This window comes from Gigantopelta aegis, chromosome 14, assembly GCF_016097555.1.
Source record: "Gigantopelta aegis isolate Gae_Host chromosome 14, Gae_host_genome, whole genome shotgun sequence".
Lineage (NCBI taxonomy): Eukaryota > Metazoa > Mollusca > Gastropoda > Neomphalida > Peltospiridae > Gigantopelta > Gigantopelta aegis.
In genome coordinates, this window is record NC_054712.1 from 8,247,480 (window position 1) to 8,270,329 (window position 22,850).

General features: G+C 38.5%; 1 protein-coding gene across 1 annotated transcript in view; it reads right to left on the minus strand.

Moving 5' to 3' along the window:
- LOC121389479 (terminal nucleotidyltransferase 4B-like) overlaps positions 1-22,334 on the minus strand; it is a 40,029-nt gene extending 17,695 nt beyond the window's left edge. The window contains exons 1-6 of the mRNA XM_041521126.1: positions 21,866-22,334; positions 11,787-11,910; positions 8,563-8,609; positions 8,052-8,172; positions 7,552-7,653; positions 5,472-5,612 (exon numbers count right to left, since the gene is read on the minus strand). Of these exons, the coding sequence (XP_041377060.1) occupies positions 5,472-5,612; positions 7,552-7,653; positions 8,052-8,172; positions 8,563-8,609; positions 11,787-11,910; positions 21,866-22,218 (888 nt within the window). The 5' untranslated portion in view covers positions 22,219-22,334. The remainder of the gene's footprint in view (positions 1-5,471; positions 5,613-7,551; positions 7,654-8,051; positions 8,173-8,562; positions 8,610-11,786; positions 11,911-21,865) is intronic.
- Positions 22,335-22,850: the final 516 nt, after the last annotated feature.

Below are 22,850 nucleotides of genomic sequence, written 5' to 3' on the forward strand. Positions count from 1 at the left end.
ACAGTGTACGAGATAAACTGTGAATGACAGTAGGTGGAAACTCTTCCCCTGGAGACTGGTTTTTAGCAACAAAGATAGGGTCGGTACGTAAAGTGACAGACCCGTCCGAATTGTAATCAACCAAGTCATGCAAAAAAGCATGTATCTCACTGATCCGACGACAAGCTGCCAGTGAAACCAGAAACAGAGTCTTCCACGTCAAGGCACGAAGACTAGCAAACCTCAACGGCTCATAAGGCGCACCCTTAAGAGCATGTAACACCAGAAAGACATTCCATTTCGGAATAATGGAAGGTCGTTCAACCGTGGATTGTAATGATTTAAGTAAATCATGCAACACCAAGTTGGTAGAAAAGTCACGACATCCACACTGTTTAAGAGTAGTGAAAATCGCAGCTCTGTGACTTTTCACTGTCGTGACTTTGTTTCCTTTCTTGGACCAACGCCAGAAAGTACTCCGCTAAATCGTTGACAGTAGGCGATAAGGGATCGAAATCCCGTGCGTTCGCCCAACGAACCCACATACGCCAGTGACACTGATAAACCGACTCGGTAGATTTGCGCTTTGCTGAAGAGACGAGATGCGCAATTCTTGTCGAAAAACCTCTGCGTCGCAAGGAAGCCCTGATAACCTCCACGCGTGAAACCGGAAGACCTCCGGCTTCGGATGCCACACCGTCTGACTCAGTCGCTGGCTGAGTAGATCGGACAACACTGGTAATCGGAACGGGACTGCCACTAACAGTGACAGGAGCTGTGGAAACCAGGGCTGCGCCACCCACAGAGGAGCTATCAACGTCACGTGACAAGGTTCCTGGACCACTTTGGTCAACACCTTGCCGAGTAAGACAGGAGGAGGGAAGGCATAAAAATCCAGTCCCGTCCAATCCATACTTAACGCGTCGTACTCCAACGCCAATGTGTCCGGTACCGGGGACACGAACACCGGCAATTGGTTGTTCAACCGTGTGGCAAACATGTCCACCTGTGGACTGCCCCACACCCGAAGAACCGCTGCGACCACCCCTTTGTTCAACATCCACTCCGTCTGAACAGGGGTATGTCGACTGAGGGCATCTGCTAACACATTCACCGATGAAGGAATGTGTTTCGCCCAGAGAGTGGTCCCTAGTTGGTCGCAGAATTCCAAAATCGCAAGAGCTTTGCGACCCAAAGTCTCCGATTTGGTTCCACCCCAACGATTGAGATATGCCACTACCGACGTATTGTCGCATCTCAACAGAATTCGACGGTGTCGAAGAACACACCGGAAATGAAGACAGGCACGATGCACTGCCTCCATCTCCAAACAGTTGATATGAAGCTTCCTCTCGGAGAGATTCCATACCCCTGAAATGTGTTGATCCAACAGATGCGCCCCGTACCCGTGCAGCGACGCATCCGTGAACAGGATCAGATCCGGAGCAGGGGGGTGCAACGGAACCGATAGGGACATGCACTTGTCCGACAGGCACTCCTGTATCGGATGAGTGAACCATGGGCCCAGAGGCACTATCGTGTCCCAATTGTGACCGTCCCACCGTGGGGACAAATGCCACTGGAGTGGTCGTTTGAATCGTCTGAACCGCACGATCAATGAGGCCAGAGATTCGAGGTGGCCCAACACCACGTGGAGAGATCGTACCGTAGTACTTTGCTCCCCCATCAAACGTCGCGCCGACGTTTGGAAATTGTGGATACGCGCATCGGTGGGACGAACCGACGCTACCACAAGATCGAAGACCACTCCGAGATATGTGAAAACCTGAGCCGGCGTTAACTCCGATTTCACCCAATTGGGAATAAAACCCAATTGGAGGATCGTGTCCAAAACCAACCCGACATTGGTCTGACACTCCTGTTGCGACGAAGCTGGGATCAACCAATCGTCCAGATAGGTATGCATTCGAACCCCTAACAAATGAACATGACCTACCACCGCTTTTACCACACGTGTAAAAGCATGGGGACTCGTCGCCAAACCGAACGGGAGCACACGAAACTCGTACGCTTTCCCGTCGAACAGGAAGCGCAGAAACTTCCAAAACGCCTTGTGCACCGGGACATGGAGGTATGCGTCTTTCAGATCGATCGACACAGCCCACTCCCCAATTTGAAGCAGGTTCCGGACCGAATGAACCGTTTCCATTTTCATGGAAGGAACATCGACGTAGACGTTCAGTGGCTTCAAATTTAGGATTGGTCTCCATTCCCCATTTTTCTTCCGGGCGAAGAAAAGATGAGAATAAAATCCCGGAGTGTCCAGACTGACTCTCTGGATGGCCCCTTTGTTGAGAAACTCGGCAATCATACTCTCCACTAAAACGCGCCGATCCGCGGACGGTAACGGCGGCATTCTCGGAGTGGAAGTAAGAGGGGGGCTCGAAGAAAAGGGTATTTTGTAACCGTGTCGAACGACCGACAGAACCCAGGGGTCGAGACCAGGCAGCTTGCACCAATTTCGAAGGAAATGGCGGAGCCTGCCCCCCACGGGTATGGTTGCTAACGGTACCTCCGAAAGCAACTGCCGATCGTTCACGTACCCTCACCCCAACCGCTTACCACCCGTAGGCGCAACGCCTTTGGTGGACTGAGAACGGAACGCAGTACGACGTTTGCGTCCTCGCTTAGCGGAAGACGGGTTGTTACCTGGTTGCCTCCTAGTGTCAGGAACCCTAGGGATCTGATCCGACTGTAAAAAAGCAGCCTTTTTTACAGGAGGCTTGAACCCCGAAAACGTGGACCGACGTTTACCAGAGGTTGAGGGTCGAGTGTTCGGGACTGGTCGCGACAAATCCTTGTCTAGGACAATATTAAAATCGGGACCGAAAAGTAAATTTTCCCGTACCGAACGTGTACAAAAAAACGTCTTCGCAACGTTTGACGCACTCAAACCCGCCAGGTAATGGTCACGCCGTAACAAAAGACTGTTCGCAAACAATCGGCCAGATAACTGAGCGATATGCTTAGAGGCTTTTGACGCAGCCTCCAAACAGCCTTTCGCCATCGCGGGAAGGCTCTCGACAGCCTTATCCAAGCCAAATAGGAACGTACCTAAATGGTTATTAACCTGGAACATCGACTTAGCCAGCCGTTCGAACGATTCCAGATCCGCGATTGACAATGACACATGCGGCGATGGGGAACAAGCGGCTCGGACACTAGCGGGAACGACCGCCGGATGTTCGAGAAAATCCGCCCCCAACGTCTCATAGGAGTCGGCACGAAAAATGCGCGCTCCCGTTAGGATTTTCCCCGTAGGCAGTGCCGTTGGGTACTCATCAACACCCACTCCCAGGATACGATCACTGCCAGTGATCAACACATCAATGTCACAAAGTGAACTGTGCGCCTCCTGTGCAAGTGGTAAACCCGACTCCTCACGAGGAGTGACCAAATTCAAAGAACGGTTCCCGAAGGAGACACCCTTGAATGTAGGCTGGGCCTCAACCTGAGGTATAGCGTCCCCGCATACCTGTCGGACCTGGTCCCTGACAAAAGCCAGAACCGCCGGATAATCGCACTCCTCCTCTACCTCCGAACCGAAGTGAGAGAGAGCTGGGTCAGCGACAGAATCCGGTCCAACCGACGCTTCCTCTGAAGCCAGGTCACTGTCCACTGGATCCCGAAGATCGATATGGACTCCTCCCCCTAATCGAGACGCCCCTGGGGCAGCGTCTCCCGAGACGGAAACAATAGGAACCGAACGACAATCCCTAACTGCATCGTCAAACTGCTGTCGAGACGCAGTTTCTGCTGGTTTTGGCGGAAAACCAGGGGGGCGAAAGCAATGATCCCAACTGAGGCGAAGCGTTCAAAAATTCCACAAAACTCCGAAACAACGTTTCCTGAAAACCTAACGGTCGTTCCTGCGCCAAGTGCGGAACGGTCGGAGTTTGCGGCCACAGAGTACCCCCAACCGAGGGGTATCTGCGCGAACCTCGTCCTCTATCGAGTAAAGTCGAAGAGGTAGGGACCAAAGACGGTGCAAACTGTGAGGAGATGTCCGTTGCTACCGAAGTCACCGGACCCTTGGGGTAAACATATGCAAACGGAGGACCCAAACGGGATGAGTCCTCCACCCAACGGTAAACATCGGTCGGGATGCCATCAGAGACGGATCCCGGCATCGGAACAACTGGCTTAGTTCGAAGCAAACTGGCAGAACTCTCCTCGGGCCTTGAGAATGCTGAGGTGCCGAAGCGACTGTCAGCAATCGAAGGCAAAGTCGGGGCCACCTGCTCTGCGGACAAAGCAGTGGACCTATGCACAACGGAGTGCATGTGCTCGGTAACCGATGAAGTCGTCAAAACCGGTGCCGCGACGACTCCACCCTGCCCCCCCTTCTGTTTGTAAAGGTAACAGTAACGACGATGGCGACGCCCGCGACGAAGCCACACAAACAGAGGAAGGCGCCGTCACTAACGAAGACGGCTCACGTACCACGGTCACAATAGGAGCCCGGGGGGGGGCGCTCCCGAAGTATCTGTAACTGTACTCGTAACACGGACAGAAGAAGAAACACCCTTGTGTTTCCCCCCTTTCCGGACACTTTTCGAAGTGTCTACAGACTTATGGGACCTACCCACTAAGTCCGACTTGCCGACTACTGCCGAAGCAGACGACAAGATTTTGCTGGTACCCGAAACCTGAGTCTGCGAACCGAACCGACCCCACTGGTCAGGAGACCACGTGGCGCAGATCTCACACTGACGGTCTTGAGAACAAGACCGACAGTCCGGACACAACACGTGTGTGTCTTTACGTCGTAAAAGAAATGGACAACCATCTCGCGCACAAACTTTCCGTGCGCTAGCTGTCAACGAACTCGCGTCGGACATGGTAAATTCAACACAGAATTCCCAACTACCAACCGTATGTCAAGTTCAACCAAAAAAACAAACACAAAATTACAAGTAAAGAAAACTTTTTGCCAAAGCTTAACAGGTGTTAACAGGTGGACTGCAGAATTGAGAATGAAGTTACAGGTAGCCCGTGCAAGGATAGCATTGCGCATATCCGGCAAGGGAGAGAATTCTGCAGTGTGTAGGTATGACTCAGGTTGAATAGCATATTTGTTGTGCTAGCACAGTAAGTTGAATAAGACTATTGTATTAATGGTGTCGAAGCAAACAGTGGCCAAAGTTTTACTATTTCATCCGGTTTTTCCATTAAGAATAAAAATAACTGGTGAAAATTAAATTATAAGCTACTGTTACCATTTGCTATGAACACATCTCACAAGGTTATCAACATGCACAAAGTATGCAAAAATACCCACATTCAGTTAGGAAGATTTTCTGTTTTTTTGTTAAGTCTATATCCTGCAAACACTTATTAAATAGACAGTGACAAATGTCCAGTATTGCCCATTACTGTTAATCTGTAATCATACCACCTCAAGCAAATGATCTACCACTGAGCTGCACCCCTTCCCTTAACTTAAAATGTATTCACTCCTGATAACGTACCTGTAGAAAGCTGATTGTGAGCAAGGTGAGGCTGTACGAGCTGATTCCACCGGTGAACACCTCATTGAGGTCACGCTGCAGCAGGAACTGTTTTAGTACGAGCACCAGGTATTGCAAGTTGGGATACTTCTGTAGGTAGTCCTTCAAACAGAAAAACACTCAGTTTTAATTTAAGATATTACAAGTACCAGATACTGCAGGTTGGGATACTTCTGTAGGTAGTCCTTCAAACAGAAAAACACTCAGTTTTAATTTAAGATATTACAAGTACCAGATACTGCAGGTTGGGATACTTCTGTAGGTAGTCCTTCAAACAGAAAAAAACTCAGTTTTAATTTAAGATATAAGTACCAGATACTGCAGGTTGGGATACTTCTGTAGGTAGTCCTTCAAACCGAAAAAACCCACTCAGTTTTAATTTAAGATATTACAAGTACCAGATACTGCAGGTTGGGATACTTCTGTAGGTAGTCCTTCGAACAGAAAAAAACATTCAGTTTTAATTTAAGATATTACAAGTACCAGATACTGCAAGTTGGTATACTTCTGTAGGTAGTCCTTCAAACAGAAAAAAACACACATCTAAAGTTGTAGCTTAAGATAGTGTACCAAGATACAAACAAGAAGATAATGTAGTTTCGTTTCACACAGACTTAGTGCCTGAATAAATATGATCCAATATTAAACCGTTACAAAAGAGGGTGGGACGTAAGATAATGTAGTTTCGTTTCACACAGACTTAGTGCCTGAATAAATATGATCCAAAATTAAACAGTTACAAAAGAGGGTGGGACATAAGATAATGTAGTTTCGTTTCACACAGACTTAGTGCCTGAATAAATATGATCCAATATTAAACAGTTACAAAAGAGGGTGGGACGTAAGATAATGTAGTTTCGTTTCACACAGACTTAGTGCCTGAATAAATATGATCCAATATTAAACAGTTACAAAAGAGGGTGGGACGTAAGATAATGTAGTTTCGTTTCACACAGACTTAGTGCCTGAATAAATATGATCCAATATTAAACAGTTACAAAAGGGTGGGACGTAAGATAATGTAGTTTCGTTTCACACAGACTTAGTGCCTGAATAAATATGATCCAAAATTAAACAGTTACAAAAGAAGGTGGGACGTAAGATAATGTAGTTTCGTTTCACACAGACTTAGTGCCTGAATAAATATGATCCAATATTAAACAGTTACAAAAGAGGGTGGGACGTAAGATAATGTAGTTTCGTTTCACACAGACTTAGTGCCTGAATAAATATGATCCAATATTAAACAGTTACAAAAGGGTGGGACGTAAGATAATGTAGTTTCGTTTCACACAGACGTAGTGCCTGAATAAATATGATCCAATATTAAACAGTTACAAAAGAGGGTGGGACGTAAGATAATGTAGTTTCGTTTCACACAGACTTAGGGCCTGAATAAATATGATCCAATATTAAACAGTTACAAAAGAGGGTGGGACGTAAGATAATGTAGTTTCGTTTCACACAGACTTAGTGCCTGAATAAATATGATCCAATATTAAACAGTTACAAAAGAGGGTGGGACGTAAGATAATGTAGTTTCGTTTCACACAGACTTAGTGCCTGAATAAATATGATCCAATATTAAACAGTTACAAAAGAGGGTGGGACGTAAGATAATGTAGTTTCGTTTCACACAGACTTAGTGCCTGAATAAATATGATCCAATATTAAACAGTTACAAAAGAGGGTGGGACGTAAGATAATGTAGTTTCGTTTCACACAGACTTAGTGCCTGAATAAATATGATCCAATATTAAAACATTGTTACAAGAGTTTCTGTAACTAAACGTTTGTCTAACATACCTGAATCAAACGGCCTCAATGGTGTACTGGTAGGTATCGAGTTTTCATTAAGTACTGGCTCCCACCCACAGTGTGTTTTAACGATTCAGTGGATAGTTGTAAGGCCACTACACCAATTTCTCTCTCATTAACCACTAACCCACTGTCCTGGATAGACGAGGTGTGTGCTCAAGACAGCATGCTTGTACCTTCATAGGATATAAGCATGAAAATAAGTATAAACAAAAATACATACCTGAATCAGCTCGGCACTGGCAACTCCGTTATTATTGACCATGTTAAAACTGATGTCCACTTTCACCTCAGTGGCCAGGTCAGTCATCTTAACAATGGGCACCTACAAACAAAACCAATCAATTAATTACAAAGTTAAGACACAGGAAATAAAAGACACTGACCACACAGTCTGACAGGAAAGGCTAGTGATAACTTGCATCCCCAATCTTCAAGACCAACATGTGGCTTGCCAATTCAGGATGCATACCCATTTGAACATGTAATATCCCATGAATTTTTACTGTGACTATAGCCTGATTTTTCATGAATTTATATTTCATTCAGAGAACATTTTTTGTTTTGAAATGTTTTTTATTAGCGACAGTTGAAAACTAAATAGCAATTACTATTTAACATTTTGTAGCTTTCTATGAATTTTGCATGCCGATCACAATGTCATACTGAACAAAATGGTCCCCGTCTTTAGGCAGGTGCTATCTAAAATGTTGCTACACTTACTGAAGCCTTGTCAAGCACTTTGATGCTGGATGCATCTGCAATTCCATTCACCAGTAATGCCTCGTGTAGGGTCCACAGTGGAAGATTATCCCAATCGCCAAACACAACCAGATCAATGTCACTGTAAACAAATAAAACAAATTAGAACAAATATCTACCAACATTCTACAACACTGCAGAATTACCAAATGTTTGACATCCAATAGCCGACAGTCACACACACACACATTTTGGTGTACATAAATACTCATAAGCTTTTCAATGTAACACATTTACACAGCATCCCTCAATTTGATTGGTCGGTTGAAAATGCGTTCTTCAGGGTTCTAGTTTACTTTGAGCCGGTTGCCGACAATTATTAGTGGCTGTCAAACAAAGTTTTATCCAACAGATTGCTGCAATTACTACTGGATTTTAATGTTTCATCTATTGTACATCATAATCAATCTGGTCTAGTCTTACCAAACAACAATCCAGTACACTAAGTGTACTTTAGTTCTAAAATAAATACCTGGTTGGAAGGTAGAGGCCTGTACGAAAGCTGCCAAATATTTCCACCTGAAACGAGAAATCAAAAAAGTTATATATATATATATATATATACACACACACATATATATACACACACACACACAACATACACCAATCGCTGAAACAAATAGCACACAGTATTAGTGGTGGTCCGATTTATTGGAATAATTGGAGATTGGTGGTAAAATCCAAATTTCAACTAATCGATTACAATTTCTGTAATTGATTATATAAACGAACATACACATACCTTATGATACGGAAATGGCCAAAGTGACCCGAATGGTATCTATAAAAAATTTCAACTATGTATTATTTGCAGATTGATCTGCGAAATGTAATGTTTATACCGCGTTACCATTTTGCATAAATACATAATATACATTATACCATACAAATAAAAATGATTAAATTAATTAAATAACTGACCTTAGTTTTCAAAGGTATATTTTTCACCTAGACCCTAGTTTCAACCCATAAAAATGGACACTAAGTTTGGTTACTTTACAAACCTGTAACAAATTTGGATACAACAGAGTGAAACAGGAGTCTGTGACATTGAAATACCCTTAAAATAAGACTAAAAACATGACTACATAACATTACTTCTCAGATGCACGTCTTTTTAAAAATACGAAAAATGCATTTTGTGGTATTAGAAACACCAGGATGACCAGAAACACTTCGGTTATACAGAAATGGATAATCTAAACAATAAAATATAAGTAATGTTTGATTTCAGTGATCATAAATGGCTCCAATAGTGAAAAAAATAGGGTCTGCAGTGTTCGAGATTACAAATTTTGGATACCGTTAATCTCGAACACGGGTCTGTCCCTTTAATTTATCTTAAATTTATTTGACGAAGGATAAAGCGTAATTGAGAGTTCTATTTTTAACTTGAGAGATTTGTGCGTTTTACCAATAATCTTTATTTTATAACAACCGGTTGAGGTTTAGCATGGCTGAAAACCTCGTCGGCAAGAAAAGGTGGTAACTTTCGCCGGAGCATGATGATTTTTTCAAAAGAACAAGAAGTACTTCCTTTAACTTAGAAAGAAAGTTTATTTTCAATGATAGTGACAATTTCACACTTATAATACTTATATTCTTTACTTTGAGTAACAATACACTTCAGTGGTGTCAATAACAGACATGTTTGTACACCCTACCAAAAAAACCCTGATTTTACTTTAACATAGTGATGTTAATGAGGACTGAGAGATGGCTTTGCAGTTGGGTGGGTGGGTAGGGGGTGGGGGTGTGTGGCCTGTAACAACATGGGACACCTTTTTTTCAAAAGGCAAACTGTTTGCCATCTTGTTACACAGCAAATCATTGGTCTGTTGGAAACCGTAGGCCAATCACAATACGGGACATTCAAGAAATTCAAATTGTAATATTCGGCTATTTTCAGTACATCTCGGTGAATTTTGTTTTCTCTAACACTGCTCTGAATGATTACCTATTTGTAACTTTTTAAAAATAAATGTAATAAAATAAATGTAAAAATAGCAAAATATTGCACACATCAAAATAATGTTTAGGCCAAGTAAAAAAAATTGTTTGGTTCCTGTTACATGCCAAAAACAAATAGGGTAGGTAGGTAGGGAAAACTTTTTTTTTTTTTTTTTTTTCCCCCATTTTCGAGCTAATATTTCCTGAATAGTATAGCAGATTAATATATTAAAAGCTCTTTCTTTGTGTTACAGTGCAACTGACAATACATACTCTAATGAGAATCATTAATTATTTTCTATAAAAAAAAACCCATGTCGTAACCTAGTCAAACCACAATCGGTATTAATGTAAACACCACCCAAGTCTAATACTACACGGTAAGGTTATAAACTACGATAACACTAAAATAACACTATAATTTGTTCATTGGAAAAAAAAATTAATATCAAAGGTCTGATCCACAACATGGTTACACCCCCTCACAACTACAGCAACAACACTGATCTTCCCGGCCTATTTCATTGCCAGTATTGCAGTAACAAAATGTACATCATGAACATCATGACGAAGATGTCAATAAAAATTAACAAAATAAGTTAACAAAAAGATCTCCATACTAACTATCCTCATAGCAGAGCTATCAAAAGAAAACAACTATTTTCAGGAAAACAGTTTCCCTTTTGGTCGTCCATAAGGACACTGCACAGTATCTTTGCACTGTTGACAAAGAGGTAAAACAGGTTTGTATTTTTGCTTTTAAAGGTCTGATCCACAACATGGTTACACCCCCTCCTCACAACTACAGCACTGCAGACGCTATTAAATGTGAAAAGAGTTGTCATTTCTTAAGGTTTTGGGTACTACCAGTTCATTTCAAATGCCATGGATATCATATTTAATAATAAATACAGGGGTTATTTGTCAAACAAATGCAAAATATTGATAGAGTTGATGTCTAAAGATTTAATTTAAGTAATCTTTTCAGCATAATCGGCTATTTTCATGTTTACTCTTTATGTTTAACATTGAATCGTAACTCTGTATTTCTAGAAGTTCGATTACGTTTTAGGGAATTCCCCTACCAAAATAGACTGGACATTTGTATCATTCTGCTTTTTAACAGTAAACTAGCGTAACATTTTGAAGATTGGATTCACAAGTTCCGAGTAGTTCCGAATGAGTACAAGAACACGTCCGAGAGCATGTGGTGTCAATGGCGTCTTCCATTTACAATGTGCTCATTCAAATCAAATAATATTACACATGTATTTAAATCAATTTCAAATGAAACGACATTCAAGGAATCGGAACACCTCGTCACATTCCGCTATGCTTATATTTCGTGGAAATGTACGAGGAGTTCCGAATGGCTCTTGGAAGCTTTTCATTTGGAACTCTTCGGAAGTAAAATTGCGCGAAGTGTTCCGGGTCTTCTGGTAACGAGATCTTGGACTGACAGATCTCGTGGCATCTCTCTGCAGTTGTTGTTTTTAGAGTCGACGAAAATTAGGATTGATATTAATGGATTATTAAATAAAACAGGTGGAAAAAAAAGGGTGGGAAAAAGGTTAAAAAAGTTTAGGGTCGGCACCAAAAATTTAGGGACGGTCGGGTAACCGGAACCAAACAATTTTTTTTACTACGCCTTATGAAATGTGATAGTATATATATATCTTTATCACATGGCCAAAAATTAATAAGATTTCTCCACCATGACCATCCTCATCACTTTCCGCCACTAACCTTAGCATCAGGCCACAAATCGTGAATGACGTCCTGTAGTCTCTCTACTACTTCTCGTCTCATCTGAGCCTCCTCTGGTCTGGGAGTCATGTACTTGAAAAAGTCGAGAATCTCTTCATGAAGCCTGAAAAACAGAAAGCAAGTTATAAATCAGCTGACAATTTCAGTTAGGCCTAAAAACTTAAATATCTGTTTCCGGTTTCCCGACCTACCCTAATTTTATGTAGCGTCCATGAAATGTTTGGAAGTAAAAACTAATTTAAAATCATAAATCCTGATTTTTTTGCAATCAGAAAACTTGTTTCAGAACACCTCATCCAATTACAGTTTCTTGGTTTGATTTGATTTAAAACTAAAAAAATAATAATAATTAAAAAAATCCTACTTAAAAATACTCCCACTATTTTTTTTTTTTTTTCAAGGATGAAATCTGAAACACATTTTTTTAGGCTGTAATAGGCTTTGGCTTCATGTTTACAATCCTACAGTACTAGCACAGTAAGTTGAATAAGACTATATAAGTCACGGATTTACATGTAAAAATAAAAAGTGATGTCAGCGTTTCCTTCCTTTAATATTAATAAATGCATTAATTGGAAATTTGGCTATTATTTAATTAATTAAAATAGCACATGGCATTTCTCTATATAACAAAACTTGACCCCCTACATGGAGTCAAATGGGGGACACAACATTACTGAAATTAACAAATTAAATAAACCATCTTTTGACCTTTACATGTACAAATTATTCAGTTTAGCATTTTTGGAAAAAAATATGTACAGAGAATAAATTGAACAACTGGCTTAATGTTCCCATTTTGGGCCCGACCCCTCAGGCCCCTGGGGGTCAGAATGACCAAAGTTACAATTTTGATTATTGGTGTGCCAAGAAAACTTCCCACAAAATGTGGTTGGAAGTGGTGTAAGTGCTTTTGGAGACAATGTTTTACATATGAAATGTATAAAAATACATGTATGCAGGACACCTGAGCTGAACAGCAGAATACAACAGTACAATATTTTATGCAAACAACCATTTTCTTCACTTGTCAGTTACGTAACTTGAAATTGATGCTAACTGTCAAATAGTTAAATGTTGTGAATTGCTTGCTTCAGGATCAATGGCACTTTATTCATTTATCATAAAAATTCATATATAATTCAATAATGCAGTAGACTACACTGTTTTGCAGAATATTACTAAGGGTTATAGGTAACTCATCAGTTAGGCAAGTATAATTCACAGGCAACTATTACGTTAACCAATTTCTGGATTTTAAAGTAAGATTTTTAAATATCTGAACATTAATTTGTTCCCTGGGTACTCTGCACAAAAGCCAGACTGTTGCCTATTAAAGCAACAGTGGAAAACATCCAGTACTAAGTTATTGATCCATTGCAAATCAATGCAAGAGCTATAATCCAGAATTACAGTGTAATGCATTCTGTCATCTGGGCCACGTAATCATTTGTAAGTAGAGTGAGGACAGCTTTCAAAGATTACTGCTCAGTGTTATCACTACAAAGAGGCCATTAACCAGTGGCCATTGGCGTTAGTATGATACAGTTAACCTATACACACACCTGTCCATGTAATGTATAATAATGCATACAGCATTAGTCCTTTACTATAAAGTTAACCTCCAAATGGGAATTCCCAAAGCAGGCATATACTTATGGTAAACACCAGCTAAGGGCCAAGGTTACATTCACAATCGACAACAACAGTTTGTGAAGATCTAGGGCTGGTCATATATCATTTAAGTAGAAGTGTGTGGTCAACAAGGTGTCTTCAGCACGATAACTGTTATTGAGATATAGGAGATGTATGTATACTGAGATAAAAATGGAAAAAGTTCCCATATACAAGGCAAAGAATGAAACAATGTCCATTTACATCATGTATATTATGGACATATCAGTGTGCAAGTTACACCAGTTTCATGAATAAATAAGAATCTGCTCTAGTGTTTGATGGAATAACATTGATACCTTTCTTAAGATTCTAAGGGTGGTAATAATTTATTCTTAATTAAGAGCCAACTTTTCTCTTTTTTTATGTACAACCATGACAATTTAGTTACAGGTTCAGCCAAATTAGCCAATTGATAATTTTTATATAAAGTGGCTACAACATTTGGTATTTGGCTAATAAAATTTCCTTAAATTAACCATATTTTAATCATTTAAAAAAAAAAAAAAAAAAAAAAAAAAAAAAAATATATATATATATATATATATATATATATATATATATAAGAAAATTAGCTAAACCATAATTGGTTTTATTGTGATCCATGAAGTCCTATTCCTTCTAGTTTCAGGCAAGACAGGTATTCAAATATTTCAAGCATAATGTACACTGCTGAGTACACAGTGTACGTAAACTTAAATTAGTGGACATAATTAGATATTATTTTGATTTCAAGGACAGTGAACACCAAAAGCTACATGTAATATGAGAATATAAATAATATCCATAATGATTATTTAATTTCATTAAACTCCGACTACATTTTTTTAACACATTTGCCAGCAGTATTTTGTATGCCACCTAACACCTTGCTACTGTAATAAAGTTCATTATATGCCGTAAATATGTAAATATGGATGTCATTAATAGGTGGCTGCTTGCAATGTTTTGGCCACCTATATAATATCTGTCAGCCAGGTATAGATTTTAAAAGAATACATGTTTGCCAACTGAACGATGGGATCTTTACATAATTTGTACATGTTGATAACTTTGTGGTTTGCATCTGAAAGCTTGTCTCCTGATTGGTTAATATTTAATAGCTGTTGGTTAATGTATGCATGGCATTAATATTTATAATAAACCAATAAACCTGCAGCATTTTTAAGGTACAGTATCAACTTTTTAGGTCACATACCAATTATAGCAGATGGTAATAGCTGCCTAAAATTCACTTTTCTCCTTTTATTTCTATCCTTTATGACATCATTGAACAACGTTACATGTAACATGGTATACAAGTCTGTGTATAAAATAACAGTGCCCATTATCAAGTACATTATTTTAATGTGAATAATATATGAAATATGGCCGACAACTAAAGACCATGAATATGTATAGCACAGCCCACACTACTTCCACTAAAGTGAAAGTGCAACAAGCCACCACCAGTGCTGGCTGCCAGTGAGAATAAACACATCAAAGCCAGATTCTCAGAAACCCAGTCACTAACTCCCACACACAGCTCAACTCCGACATTCCACTTATCAGTGTTAGCTTGCCTTTTAAACACATACACCACCACAGTCACATGCCCATCAGAGCTACCGGCAGGCAGTCTCAATTCAATGCAAAATTACAACCTGTGAAAATATTTACTGTTAGAGCAGTAACATAAATACATGTAACTCAGTAACTGCCTGCAGGCAACAAACATAGTCTATTAATTTGCCTGCTGTGCTGTTAACTTGTCCGTTATTGGAAAAGGATTACACTATTGGGTTTTTTTATTTTATTATATACACATATAGTGTTTAAAATTATAATATACATGTATGTACACTGAAAATATTTACTGTTAGAGCAGCAACATATTTTATACAGTGTACACATATGTCCACAGGCAACAGTCAGTCTATTAAGATGCTGTTAGGGGAACATGGTAAATAAATCACATAGGCTAGGTTGGCTTTTAAGGTATATTTTTCCCTACAGGTCCAGATAAAATGTAGTGTGTTAACTTTTTTCACCTACATGTTTATATTAACCCTTTGAACCATAAACATTTTTTTTTTAATTCCCTCCACCCTGGGCTCACAGCAAAAATTTCGGTAATTGTGGGTTTTTCAGGGGGGGGGGGGGGGTTCCTTGGAAATATTGGAAAGTAAACACTGTTCAATGATGTACAAGCCTGTCAACAAAACCTGGAGTGTCCCTAGTCCACTGATATTGTTGATTATTTCCACTAATACCATGTCCCCTGCCTTGCCCTCGCCACCCCGTCTACAAGCATGCACATTACCAAAATCACCTGCACCAGAATCTTTAGTCTTTGGATTAACTGATTTTCTTAATTGTTAACAGTCGACATTCACATCATCAATTTCATCATCACTTTCAGTTTCAAAATCGCTTTCATTGCCATGGGTGTCATTATCGAGCTGACTTTAATTTTCGGACATTATTAACTTTAGCGCATTTTCAGTGCTGACACGCCCACGATTCATATTTATCTTAAAAAGACTTCTGCAAATGTACATTCACACAGGCAGACAACTCTGCTAATACCTATGCCGTAAAACAAATTCTGATTGGTCAAAAATAATGCTGTTGTCAAACAGTTTGTTTACAAACAAGACCATGTGGAAGCCGGAAAAGCAGCTTCTAGGGTATACATCAAATGATGTCAAGACAGAAAAAACGGCTTCTCTGGTTCATAGGTTTTTTTTTTAAAGTAAGCCCCCTCCCCCTTACTAACCCCCCCCCCAATATTTCTTTTTTAAAAGGTTGTCGCTAGTCAACCTTCGCATGACATTTTATTTTTCAAATGTCTGATGGCAACTACAATAGTGCCATCTATACCAGAAAAATATACTGCTGTGCCTTCAATAATGTAACATTTTGGGTTCACATTTAGCATCAAAGTCAGTCATAAAGCTCACACACATACATGCTGCATTAATTCTGGAAATGTGCTCTGGCCAAACATCAATATCTAATTTGTTTGGCCCAATACACCAGGACACAAAATTTGGGTTGTCCCTTTTTTTCTCGATAATAATCTGCTCGTCTGTTATTGAATCAGAGATTATACCATTGATTTGTTTTTAAAAGAAGTATTTATTTGGGGGTGGGGGATCGATGTACATTTCTTCCTAATACTTTAAAGAACATGAAGCTCTGTAACATTTATTTCTAACTATCATTAACCAACATTTTAAGCCTCTAAATACCACTAAGAAAAGAAGGGTCGGTCAATACATGGAGTCAATAAAAAATGTCTAAGAAAATAAAACAAAATATTGATGTGTACAGAAATAAGATATTAACAAAAACGTGTCAGTCAATCTAGGCTTCAAAACTTACCGTTGCGTTACTTAACCAGTATTTTTAACAGCTTTAATTAAGTCCCATACCAGTGTCCATTTGATACACACAATAAAAGTTGTATTTTATTTTTCATTGTGTCGACAATTTCCAGCAAAAGCCACTGACAAAGTAGTACCAGGGCTGCGTTCAGCCAGACCGAGCAGAAAAACGTGTGCCAGACTGGTATAGATACCTCACGTTATACCAAATGGCCATGTCGGGAACCAATCAAATTATTTACGAATGTTAGCGAAAGGTTTGTTGGCTAAACTTAGGGCAGTATTTGGCACCAAAATTGTCACATGATCGGAACGGTCATCAAGTCTTTTTATGACCGCTGACATTTTGTCCCAAATTGCAAATTTAATTGGTCAGAACTGATGATTTTTACTTACCATCATTGTTGATTCTGCAATTCCTGATAAATTATTAGAAACTATGTTTTATTAGAGATATCACCACTTATAAAATGAATGGAGTAGGTTGTGTTCATTGCAATAATCTATCATGGGTGTTAAATAATATTTACACAGCCGTATAAAAGTGAAACTACATTTACCAGCTAACGATGCCCATGTGATAAATTCAATTGAGAAATAAAACAGAACAAAGTAAACCACATTAGGGGATTTTTTTTAATAAACCTTTATTCTTTTTAGTTATCTTAAAACCTTAATTAAAATAGTTTTTATACATTGTACTTTGATCGGTTCACCAAAACAAATTCCCACGATTGACTGTTGCACAAGACTGACATGACATTATGATTATCTCGATCGGATATATCGATATTTTTGCCCATCTGAACTACGTAAAACCTGAGTCGGCTTACACATCATACCAACCTTTTTGTACCAGATATTGAGAGAAAAACTAAAGGGTCAGCTTATCCACAGAGTTTGCTAATACTCAGCGATATATGGACTTAAAATATTTTTTAATTATTGATGATTCCCCCCTACATTACTAGTAAATATTTAAATCATGTGAAACACCAAAGAAATTTTCACAAATGTCTGGTTATACGTATCAGGTATTGATCAGGATAGCAAATTCACAAAACTAATCTATATAATCTTTATCCTAAATACTGTTACAAACAAAACATACATATTTGTACTTTCATTTATAAAAACAAAGTTTAAGAAGTTATCAAGTGATTGTTTATTCAGTTAACTGACGTCTCCTTTGACCTAAGATTACCAGACAGACCAATTTTGTTTTAATAAGACAGGGATTAACATCCCCAGCTGATGTCTGGAAGTGGAATTACAATGATCAAAAGAATATATGTGGTAGGCTGTGCACCTTCATTGGTAATTTGTTGAGATGTTTGACCAAACAGTTGGTATTACATGTGTCTGAGTCAATCAAGTTTTGCAGTTATATAAACTAATACTTAAGGGATCATAACCTCAACAACCCCAACCCCCAAAAATCATTCTGGAAAGTCCAGCAATTTTTTTCTTCTAAATTTAGATTTTAAACAAGTTAGTATTAACCAAATGAAAATTTATTAGCAGCTACTATTTAACATTTTTAAAAAGATGTAGTTATCTCTTAGATACAAGTTAGCAGGCAAGCTTGTTAATATTATTAATTTTTAATTAAGTTTAAGGAAGTGCCAAGCAATATTTCTGCCTACCCAAACTAAAGTCGATGGACAGTCACTTTGCGCACCCTTGTTTTGGCTTAGTACACAATAAATACAGAATATCTCACTGTAATTTTACTTGAAATCCATATTTAGTAAATAGAACATTTTTAATTACAACATTTACTTCAAACACATTCAGGTGCATTAATAGTAACATTCAAACAAAAAGATTTCAATAGGAATTTTTCCAGCGTTCTTAAAACAAAAACATCGATCCCAGTTTACTGTTATTGTAAGCAGATGCAAAGTTTACAGATTTTTTTTGTTTAATGCACCACTAGAGCACATTAATTACTCGGGTATACACTTGGGATTTTTTTTGACTAGCCAGTTGGGTCACTCACAGCAACACTGACTCGCCTGTACAACTTTTGAATGACCCGCAACCGAATTTCATTTTTTTTAAAAAGAACTTACTGAAATTGCACTTTAAAAAACATGTTATCATATCATACAAACAATAACAACAACACAAAAGAAGGAAACAGAACTTGTTTTAGTTTTATTACAAACTGTTGTAAATAAATTATAATTATTATGTTGTCACGGGACCCACACAATCAAACATCTGGAATATTTTACCAAGGCTTGGTCTTGGAATCAATAAGGTGCTTTTATGGCCATATGACTAGAATTAAAAAATACTAAGCTGACATCGTTCACAGTGATGACTGGGTGTTTGATATAGTAGACATTATATTTTGTACAAAACGTCAACGTTCCAACACAATGTCAATGTAATTTCGGAAAACGTCAGTCTTGTAAATAAAATCTTTCTGCGAAACATTGTGTAGCGTAATGTGACGAGTTATTTTCAACTGTAACTAAATGGAAAGTAGATGGACATGGCCGAGGTGTTCAGAATACATAATCAAAATTGGCCGAGGCATTCCGAATGATTTTAGACTGTTCGATAGACTGGTCAGTAGTATGTCCTATATGGGTTTGGTTGCACAGATACTAATAGGAAACCAGTTGAAAACAAATAAAAAAATAACTTTCCAATTTCTTACAAATATTAGTTACATATATTTTGATATATAATACAATATGCGGAAATTTATGGTCGCCAGGTGGATGACATGTGATAAGGTTTTGACTTGCCTGACGTTATTTTGACTCGCCATGGGCGATCGGGCAATTATAAAAAGCACACCCTGATTAATCATTGGCTACTGGATGTCAAACATTTGGATGCAAAGTGACGTCATTCAAATTAAAAAATATCTGTATTATTACAATGCTCTGCCACATTAAAATAACTGACCTTAACCCATGTAACAATTTTATTACAAGCAGACAAAATATTACGGTCGATGAGTCACTTTTCGCACCCTTGTTTTGGCTACTTACACAGTAAATGAAACATATCCAACGGTAATTTTTTGATATGATATATTTGACAAAAGGTACTTTTTATTTCTTTCATCTTTGACACTTAAAATTAATATTTTGTCAAGAATTATGAAAAATAACAAAATACCAACCTGTAAACAACGTTGTCTGCTTGTTATAGAAATTTGACAAGGGTCAAGGTTAGTAGACCAGTTTTTATTTTAATGTGGCGAAGCATTGTAATAATATAGCTAATTTTGAATTTGAATGACGTCACTTTGAAACGCCTTACAATAACCATACACTGGGCGGTAACCAGTCAATTCGTACCACAGTCATTTCGTACCCAATTTTACCATTTCGTACCCTGGTCATTTCGTACCATAATTATTTGGTCATTTCGTACCATAGTTATTTGGTCATTTCGTACCATAGTTATTTGGTCATTTCATAGCATGGTCATTTCGTACCATGTCTGTTTGGTCATTTCGTACCTCAATAATTTATTGTGCAGCTTAGTTGACTGATAGATAGTAAAATGTTGAATTATTGATTTAAAAAATAAACATTAGGCTAATTATGCAGCTATATTGAAGCCCCACCCGTAAGAAAGAAAGAAACAAATAACAAAAAAAGATTATATATTACTTTTATCTTCAAACGGTTCCCTTCATCATTATATTAATTACCAACGAGCACTTTGTGTTAGAATAACATATCAAGATCTTCTGAGACAAGCTGATTTCAGAAAAACCTTAATTACCCACGAAGACTGTGTGTTATATAAACAAACGGATTATGGTTTTATAAAATAAACAAAGGCCATGGTGATGTGACTGTTGATTATAACGATTGTTTATCCAACAGCAATAAGGCAGGCATAGGCAGAGAATCTGTCGACAGTGGGTAAGGACGTAAGCCTATATAAGATATGGGGGGGGGGGGGGGGGGCAGCGAGTCTCGTATCATATGAATGATAATCAGTGGCAATATACATATGTTCATTTAAACCTTTGCTCACTTTACAAGATATGTTTACACATCAACGTTTATTCGTCAACAATAAAAATAAGAAGTGACAAAAATAAGATACTGAGTACGAAACCACTATGGTACGAAATGACCAAACTTTATGGTACGAGATGGTAAAAAGTAGGTATGAAATGACTGTGGTACGAAATGACCAAAGCACTATGGCACGAAACGACTTTGGTACGAAATGACTAGTAACCCACTGGGTACATGACGTTTCCGTTTTAAGAATGCTGGAAAAATTCCAATGCAAACTGTGATTAAAAAATTGTACCTTTTACAAAATATGGATTTCAAGTAAAATTACGGTAAGATATACTATATTTATTGTGTACGAACCCAAAAGAAGGGTGCGAAAAGTTACTGTTGTCGACCTTAAGATTATAAGTTTAATGAGATGAAAGAAATAAAAAGTACCTTTTGTCAAATGTATCCTATATATCGTATCAAAACATTACTGTTGGATATGTTATATTTATTGTGTACAAAGCCAAAACAAGGGTACGAGACTTGTCCACCTTAATCAAGTTAATGTGCAATGTCAGTAAATTAAAAGTTTCTAAATTAAATACAAAACAAACTTTGGAGGAAATCTAATGGCAATTAAAGGTAGGAGAGTAATTTTTTGTAGTTGTTAACAATTTGGTTCTGACAATAACTAATATTGTAATAATAAATAAGCATTTATAACCACATAAAGACTTGAATTCTTGAATATATCAGCAACAATATGAAAGACAGATAGGGGTAAATACAATCTAATCTAACCATGACTTGTTAGTAAATTACACACTGCGAAGTCCCATATATTGACGAATACTTTTGGCCTACGACTGTAGCACTTGTCAAATGATTGTTGTGCAATAGCCGGCAGATGGGTCACCCCATGTTTTGCCGTAAAGTATGAAAACTAAACAATAAACAATGCTATCAATTAAAACAGCAGTTGCAAAACTAAAAAGTACAGGTACTAGAATATAAAATATCTCACCCAATAATACCAGGTCTGTATTTTTTGCCTCTGATTTTCCAAGGTGTCAAGCCGCCATCTTCCCCTAATAAATGCTTGTAACAGGAGTGATTTAAACCGTAAGTACTAGCTCGATTTTCTCTTTTCCTCTTGAATGGATTTTGATGACTTTTGTTGTACTGATTTTTATCATCGTTTCTGTGTATGTGATTATCAAATCCGGCTTCGATAGGAATAAAATCCAACGTTCTTTCCTCTGAACCAAGATGCATATTGTCCACGCCTGACATTATGTGAGCTTCCCAAATTCTCGTCCATAGATCATGTGCGTGTCCCAACTGTTCCGGTGGATACCAAGCTATTCTTGGATCCATGCAGGTTGAAAATACAACCTTTCTTTTGAGGCGATAATCTCCGTCTTGGAATATGTCACAAACACCGAGCTTACAAATAAGAGTCAATCACATTTGCTCCGTCAGCTTTCACTCTATCAGCCCTGTTCAAATTTCTGGACCTTACGAAGCTGATGCGCATGCGGTTACCACTGCTTGACATTGAGCCCTGAACATGAATAAGCTGCCATGAGCACATGTCATGGCTTTCGGGTAGGACTGCTAGCGCTCGGGTGTATATTGCTAATGAAGTTAATTAAACCAATCAACTGAGTACAAAAACTGTTTTTCTTGTTATTATATTATATTTTATATTATGTATTTAATCACATTTTGTTTTAATAATTCGTTTTCAAGTAGGCCTATCAACATTTTCACAGCGTAGGGGGAGGGGGTAGCTTACGTTTGTTAACAAAAAATGTTCATTAAAATATTTATTTTAATCCATTTAAAAAAAAAAAATTGACATGCTTTCGCGTTTTAGGCACGACCGGCTCCAACCCAGAGCGAGTTTTTAAGGGCTCAATGGGTAGGTGTAAGGCCACTAGGCCTACACCCTCTTCTCTCTCACTAACCACTAATCAGCTAACAACTAACCCACTGTCCTGGACAGA